General features: G+C 29.8%; 2 protein-coding genes across 2 annotated transcripts; one reads left to right on the forward strand and one right to left on the reverse strand.

Annotated features, from left to right (window-relative positions):
• The first annotated feature begins 487 nt into the window (after positions 1-487).
• On the forward strand, positions 488-3,089 carry LOC108776485 (mitochondrial import inner membrane translocase subunit TIM50-C). The gene is made up of 8 exons (XM_018543111.1): positions 488-762; positions 1,064-1,407; positions 1,524-1,643; positions 1,980-2,087; positions 2,198-2,329; positions 2,419-2,542; positions 2,734-2,837; positions 3,072-3,089. The coding sequence occupies exons 1-8, from the start codon at positions 621-623 to the stop codon at positions 3,087-3,089; spliced, it is 1,092 nt and encodes a 363-aa protein (XP_018398613.1). The 5' UTR covers positions 488-620.
• Positions 3,090-3,236: 147 nt separating this feature from the next.
• On the reverse strand, positions 3,237-7,158 carry TAF1C-like (TATA box-binding protein-associated factor RNA polymerase I subunit C-like). The gene is made up of 11 exons (XM_018543122.1): positions 6,901-7,158; positions 6,139-6,240; positions 5,935-6,053; positions 5,747-5,837; positions 5,534-5,653; positions 5,242-5,440; positions 4,979-5,120; positions 4,592-4,812; positions 4,242-4,510; positions 3,988-4,161; positions 3,237-3,649 (listed from the first exon to the last, which is right to left on the reverse strand). Exons 1-11 carry the CDS (start codon positions 7,139-7,141, stop codon positions 3,270-3,272), a joined length of 2,058 nt encoding a protein of 685 aa, XP_018398624.1. The 5' UTR covers positions 7,142-7,158; the 3' UTR covers positions 3,237-3,269.
• Positions 7,159-8,527: the final 1,369 nt, after the last annotated feature.

Genomic DNA, 8,527 nt, shown 5'->3' on the forward strand with positions numbered 1-8,527 from the left:
ACAAAGCCCCGCGAAAACATGATCGATTCAAATCAAATATAGAAGCAAGAAGCTTATATATAGTTACAGCATTTCTTTTCAATATTCTTATTAACTTTTGCTTGATATATAAATATTGACAATTTATAATTAATATATATAGAGATCATTAATGTATCAATGAAAATTGGATACCGTACAAAAATTTCTAGGCCATATTTTAATCATACAGTCCAATCGCACACATGTACGACAGAATAAATCTGTGAATTTTGAAATTTTTTGAGATCTCCGATTTTGTTTCTTCCCTCGCAATTAAAAAAGTTATTTGTAATCGTCCCTAATAATAAATTAATGTTATTTATCGTTATTTATTGACGTCACAATGACAAGTAACGTCTGTCCTTCCTTTTTATATATACATATATATACATATGCGTGTAATTTAATTTTCTAATCGACAAAATATTTCCGACGTTTATCCCAGTTTATCCTCGATCGAGAAGATGGATGCTCAGATTTATCGGCCGCGTGTGAAGATTCGCCGGCCGGAAGATACACGGTGCACGGTGTACTCCGTGTACTAGCACTAGTGCAATAATTCGCACCGAAAAGCGGAAAGCTCATGATATTCTTAAATTATGGCCTTTGCGACACGGAGTCTGCGAGTTTTGTGTAAAATATACAATGCAAACGCGGGAACGACATACTATACTCTCCAACGGCCCGTTGGCCGAATATCGCTCATTCAATCAACACAAAAATATCGTTATAGTACCGAAAGTAAGCACGACCATAACCTCCTCTTTAAAAACGTGTGGGATCCTCTTACCATTAAAATTATAGTATCACAAATTGCACACGTCTACAATGGAAATATATAATCTGAATATTTAATAAAAATTCATGTTGATAATAAATCGAATTGTCAATTTTTATTTTTCTTGTATCTCAAACACACAATACATATTATATGTGCAATTTAAAAAATATATTAAGTTCTTGCTTTGACCTCAAGAAATTTATATATAATATATAAAAGTATTAGACGTGTATTTATTTTATGAAAATTTTTTATTTGCAGCCACAGATCGCCCAAAAATTACTAGTAATCTAACTAACATACAGTCGTCGATAAATGAAACCGAATCATTGGTACAGGAAGCAACGATTCACAAGAAACACAGTGAACAACAAAAGGAAGACGAAGAAGAAAAAATGAATCGTGAAAGATCAAGAAAAATGATGAACTATGGGTTTGCAGCGTTTGGTATGTTTATGGGTATTGGCTTCACTTATTTAATATACGAATTAGGAAGTCCTGATTATGACGAACATGGGAATGTCATCGAGGATGAATTTTCCAAATTACCATTCTTTGAACAGATATACAAGAGGGTCAAGAGAGAACTTAATTATTATACAAGGGTAAGAGGCTTTTATAATTAATTTATACTTGTAATTAATTACAATAATATACGTAGTTCCCCCATATATCTTATTACTGTTAGAGATTTCACTTATTATTTTTATTGTGTTTATAGCTAGTACAAGAACCAAGTAGGGAAAAGTTGTTACCTGATCCATTGAAACATCCATATATCCAACCACCGTATACTCTAGTTTTGGAAATGACAGATCTCCTTGTACATCCAGATTGGACAGTGAGTATCTAAGTTTCAATATAACTCAACATGTTTGCTATTACATGTCACATAACTATGAATAATGCATTAATTTTTTATGAAAGATCTATGTCATTTATATGTAATTTAGAACCATTATTTCAAATATAGACTACAGTTTATAGACTATACAATTTTATAGGATTTAAAATACAGAATCGTTATTTAAAAAATACTTAGTTTGTCTTTCTAATACATTTTGTATATGCATGATAAAATTATGTGTGTAAAAACATGTATTATATTGAATAAAACTAATAATAAACATGTTCACTTTGTATTTAATATTGTATGAGTATGTTATTTTATTTGTAGTACCAAACTGGATGGAGATTTAAAAAGCGACCTGGAGTTGACCAGTTTTTAGAAGCAGTTGCTCCACCACAATTTGAGATTGTGATTTATACAGCTGAACAAGGAATGGTATGACTGTGATCACTAAATTTTTTAATATTATTTTATTTCAAATGTGCATTTTAGCAGAAAAGAATTATTTATATAAGAAAAATTATATCCGTCTATTTTGTTTATAGACAGTGTTTCCTATTTTGGATGCACTTGATCCAAATGGATATATCATGTATAGATTAGTGAGAGATGCAACACGTTTTGTGGATGGTCATCACGTTAAAGATTTGGGAGCTCTCAATCGTGATCTTAGTAAAGTAACTATTAATACATTTAAAAAATTACATTTATTTTTACTGTATTTGTAAAAACTTTTTAGAATTATTATTATATGTTACGATTATAGGTTATCATTATCGATTGGAATGAAGACAGTGTGAAGTTACATCCAGAAAATGCATTTAAACTTCCTCGATGGACGGGTAATGATGATGATACTACGTTGTATGATTTGGCGGCATTCCTGAAAAGTAAGATTAATCTTAAAATTATTTTTCTTGAAAGGAAATTTTCCTTGAAAATAATTTTATATAACGTTATTTTTATGCTATTTATTTTCTGTAGTATTATAATCCCCAGTAAAAATTTTTTAATTATAAAAAAAATATCAATATTACTTCTAATCTTCATAGAATAATAAAAATTTAATTTTATTCCATAGCAATATTAACATCAAATGTGCAAGACGTGCGAGACGTACTAAATTATTATAGACAATTTGATAATCCATTAGAAATGTTCAAAGAAAATCGACGAAAATTTTTGGTAAGTAAAAAATTTATAAAAATTATTTTTATAACGTTTTACTTTTTATATCCGGTTTCGTTAATGTAAGATTAATCTTAATTAATGTTAGATAAAAAAGACAACAGCAAAGTACTTATCTCGAGATGGAAACCATCTTTCCTACGGAATCGCTAGTCAAAATAAATCACGTTAAAATTTTAAACATGTGTACATCATTTAAAAACAACATTCAGTCATTTCATCGCATGGCAGACATTGTGCATAATGTGATTATCGTTTAATTTTTATTATAATACAATAAATAATATTGTAAAAATAATTTTATTTATTTACACATAACTTAATACTCGTTACATAACTTTGATATATATTTCATATAAAAAAAATAAATCAATTCTATTTTTCTATTTGCTTCTATTTATGTAAATTGTTCAAACACGCTTTATATTGCTAGTTTGATTTAACTTTCGGTAAGAGCATATCTTGCAGCATACTACTATCGTCAATGTCCATAAGATCGTATTCTTGTGGAACATTAATCAATTCTTCAGTATTGATAGGAGTAGGAATATGATCAATTATATCCTGTGATTGTGTGGCTGGATGATTCAAAGTTGAAGATTCCAACCAATTCAAAACTTTCTGATTTGATCCCGTTCTTGGTACGGGTACTTCTTCACGTATTTCCCAAACGGAAAGAAGTTCTGGTGCTAACAGATCTATGTATGATCCCAATGCAGCTAACGATTGTTTCCAGGTTGGCTCAAAATCATCGTTTGTATTTTCTTTAGTGGATCTTGAACGATAGCTGAACTTGTTATTTGTAAAATCTGTAAAATTATTTTTACGATTTGCGTTACTTAGATCCGATTCTATCCATGTAAGATTAATTTTAATCTTGATTTAACTTCTTAGACTATATTATGCCCGTTTCTACTAATTAAGATTAAAACTCTAATCTCAATTTAATTTACTCATCTTTTTTAATTTTTAGGACAGTAAAAAGATGAAGAGTTAAAATTAACCTACATTGTGATAGAAACAGTGGCGCTACAAAAAAATAAAGAGTAAATTGAACCGAAGATTAAAGTTGATCTTACACGCACATACACACATTGATGGAATCCAGATTTAATCATTTAAAATATTTAAATAAAAATTAAATTACTTTCATATATATATTGCATACTGCACTTGTCAGTAAAAGATAAAGGTACTAGCGGTTCAGCTTGAGCTGATAAAGCTTTTTCCCACACATCCAACACATAACACGCTTTGTTGTTTATGGGAGAATATTTATCCAATACGTCTTCGTGTGTTATACATTGATAAAATATATCACCTACGAATACAAGAAAAATATATTAGGAACGATATTCCAATACAGTAATATTATCATAGAATGAGATATATTAACTATACCAATAGAATTTTGTACAAAGAAGGATACTCCTGCTTTCTTTGCATTTGTGACTAATGCGCTACCAACATTACATAATTCAAATCTGCTCTGTAAATACGGATTTAAGCACATTCCCTGCATTTGAGATTCATTTAATGTTTCTGCAATGTATGGAGGTGTGAAGGGTAAATTAAATGAATGAGACTCTTCCTCATTCATCCATGTGTTTAAAATTATTGCATTCTCGCCAGCTTTTTGAGTTGATAGAATAATGATTTCCTTGTCGTCACTGTAATAAGATTGCAGTATAGTTGTAATAATGGCAATTAATGTTTTATTGTAATTAGAATTATTATATAACATTATTAACTTGTTAGTTACAGCTGCCAATAGCGGAGTATCTTTGAACTGGTGCGTCCATTTTTGCCGTACGCACTGCTTTGGAGAACGATTATCGCACATTAAAAAGGAATGATAAGTGCCTAAATAACGACAACAATTGTGTTTACTTGGTACTTCTATCGACAAACTCTCGCAGTTTTCTAAATTAAATTTCGGACATAACGTGAGACATGCTCGATCAAGAGTAGTCTGTAACAAAAGTTCAATAAGATAGATACTTTATAAATGTATAAAAAATGACAAATATATTCTTATTATTAAATAAATTATAGGATATAATAAATTATAAAATTTATAATTTGTGTAAGAAAACATATATATATATATATATGTTAGATTTAAAGCTGTTTCCTACCCTGGTATCAAGATAATGCAAGCAACATCTGTTTACATAAATCAAAACGTTTGGATCAGTTTCTTGGAATCTTATACACCCCCAAGCATCATGTGTATGAGTTGCATTGTCTTGTACTAAAGAACCATTGCTAATATAATTCCTAAAAAAAGGACATACATATATACATACATATATATATTATATATATATGTAATATATATATATAATTGAAAGAACAAAAGATATATATATATACATAAAAAATATTAAAAAATACTTACGGTTTATTTATATCCCATAAGTACAGCATTCTTTCTGCGTTTAGTGTACAATGATAATTAATATTAGTTAAACTCAAATCAGCACTGACATATGGCACTTTTGATGCTTGCGTGTGAATTTCATTAAGCAGCAGATGATTCTCAGAATTGGACAGTGTATAAAGAGTACATTGATCTTTATGTCTTCCCAAAATTTTACCTAAAAATGAAGACATTACTAATATAACAACAAATTTGTAGAGATATATATTGTAATCTACTTTTTTTATTTTAAGATTATGAATATGCATACATGTATCAGTAAGCTTGCATTGCCTAATTTCATACAGCAATCCATGTAATTTACATTTAGCTGAATTTTGTAGCAATGGCTTCCATGTAAAATCTTCCATGGAGATAGTATGTGCAGCAACTAAAAATATTTCAAGAGAAAGATTAAAATAGACAATTGTGCAAATCAATATATATATATATATATATATATATACATTTTATATTAGAATACCTAAATCTCCCATGAATGGAAATAATAAAACATCCCAATTATTTAGCTCAACATAGTTTAAACATCCACCAGTATAATACCAATTGTAAGTCTAAAAGAATATTTTATTAATCAAATTCTGTTGTCATATAATGTACAACTTATTTTTTTTTAATTTTGCAACAATGAATACCATTTTTTAAACATACCCCTTCGAAATAAGGATCCGGTTCCATATCAAGCAATTCTGCTAAGTTTGCAATATATTTAGGTACATTTGCCGTGTTACTCTTCCACTTAATTTTTTTCTTGTGTAGTTTTTCAAATTCTATCAAAAATACATTTTATCAAGTTAGTATTAAATAGTTAGAAATTATTATTAAATCTGTTATATATACATTTATGTGTACAACCATTTTTATGTCTTTCATAGTAATTCATTAGCCTATTTGTATCATCCTTTAAGTGGTTTTTCAAAGTAAGAAGTTGCAACGCTGGATCTTCTTCGCTTAGCACTGCAAAGTAAAAAAAAAGTAATATAATTTATTTAATATAATATTATAATTATATTATATTTAAATATAATATTAAAATTATAATATTATATGAAGTTCATATCTAAAGCTGATTCTACAATGAGTCGATAGTCTTAAGTTTTATCGGTGAAACTGACCAATAGTCAACTACAACTAACTCTAATTGGCCAATCTCACTGATTAAGCTAAGGCCTAGTTTTACAACTTATGGCTAACTCTTAATCGAAGTTTAACTTATTCCTTATTTTTTTCTAATTTTAAACTTAGAAAGAGATGAGAAATAAGTTGAACCTTGGTTAAGTCTTAATCATGAGTTATAAAACTAGATTTAAGATTTCTGACTACTGATTTATTAGTAGAATCAGCATTACAACCATAATTCAGATAACATTTATGTTGCATAAGATATCTAAAAGATGCCTTTTAGATGTTTTACTAAAAGGCATCTTTTAGATATCTTATGCAACAATGCAACATGCAGGAAATAAAAAATCTCTTTGATATTAAATTAAACTTTAAGTACACTCAAGAAATAAACGTTTAAAGAGAGTTACATTTTAATATAAAACTCAAAAAGGTTGTTACAAAAATTGAAACAAACAAAACTAAAATTTAAAAATAGAATTAAAAAGACGTTACCTGTTCTTGACAACTTTGCTGGTGGCAATAATGGCTTTGGTAAATCACAATTATATGGAAATTCTTGATAAAGCCCCTGAGCACTTTCCTCATCCCATGTCTCATTACATGGTGACCTATTCAAGTTGTAACCTGGCATTACATGATGAGGATAATTTTTCAAAAACGCACTATTCAGTTTACGCAGCAGATTGTTCTCAGCACGTTTAAATCCCTTTAAACTTAATTCGTTTTTTTTCATGTTTCAAACAAGTCTGTTTCTTTAAAAAATAAATGCACAATTTAACTTCATATTTATAAATTGTTCTTAGTAGAATCTATAATTTACACGTGTAATACTTCTTCTTTAATTAACGGCTCCCGCCTCCAGGAGGACGATACGGCACACGTGTAGTACATACAATTGTCGCGATATTAGGCCTGTTCTTTTTCTCTGCACTGTGCCCACAGTGCAATAAGTTGAAGTGAAATAGATATACGTTTGTTTCACTTCAACTTATTGCACTGTCTGAACTGGTGCAGACAGTGCAGGCAAAAAGAACAAGCCTTCACGCTTAAAGGTACATTCACATGCAACCGTCAAGGGCGTCAAGCCTCAAGCAGCGGAAACAGCAACCAATCAGCAAGGCGATATGAGCAGTGGTGCAAAAAAATTTTCTTCGCCACTGACCATATCGACTCGCTGATTGGTTGCTGCTTGGTAATCTGTGGTTGCTGCTTCCGCTGCTTGACGCTTGACGGTTGCATGTGAATGTATCTTATTTAAGTTCATGAATTACGAGTTGCAATTGTATCGACAGTCGATAATTTTAATAGTCTTATGATAATTCTAAAATGTGCTCTTTAGAGCACATTTTTATTCTTACGTAAGAAACAAAAGAAACAATAATTAATTAATATTATCGACTGCCCCGATATAAAATTTTCAAATTTGTCATATATATATATCATTTATAATACAATGAATAACAATTTTGGTTCAAATGTACTATATTGTTCATTGGTGCGTCTAAAACTGTCATACACACGCAACAAATGCCGTAAAAATGTATCTAATTTAAATACAAAAGCAGTTTAAATCGTACAGCCCTCAATGCATTCTATTGTATCGTTAATAAAACATGTATTTGATAAGCATGATGTATTTGATAAACTAATTATTTCATTTTGATTGCCGAGTCCTCACTATGTAAGATATAGATATTGAAGTGTATAAGAATGGAGATCGAAAAGAATGATGATAAAGTGAAGTCATTTAATTATATGTCTCAATCCTACAAAGCAGCGATATCAAGAATTCACATCAATAATTTATATGTGATAGCCACGTGTGTCACGTGTGTCACGTCGTTTCTCTTGTTCTGCACGTTGCATGCATCATATAATTTTGTACGCGACACATAGCTAGAGTAAATTACAATTCAATAATGAAATATTCCGTTCTACGGCACGTGGCCTCATGCGACCACGTGAACCGCACTCTGAATGTAAAGACGAAATGGAGCCAAAACGTAATTACGATTCCTCTCCTCCCATATTGTTTCGAATGATTGTTTCATTTTATCGCGGAAATTTTACACAGAGGAAACCGCCAACATCGTTTTGGCATATCACATTTTGTCAAAAC

This window comes from Cyphomyrmex costatus, unplaced genomic scaffold, assembly GCF_001594065.2.
Source record: "Cyphomyrmex costatus isolate MS0001 unplaced genomic scaffold, Ccosl1.0 scaffold112, whole genome shotgun sequence".
NCBI classification, from domain to species: domain Eukaryota; kingdom Metazoa; phylum Arthropoda; class Insecta; order Hymenoptera; family Formicidae; genus Cyphomyrmex; species Cyphomyrmex costatus.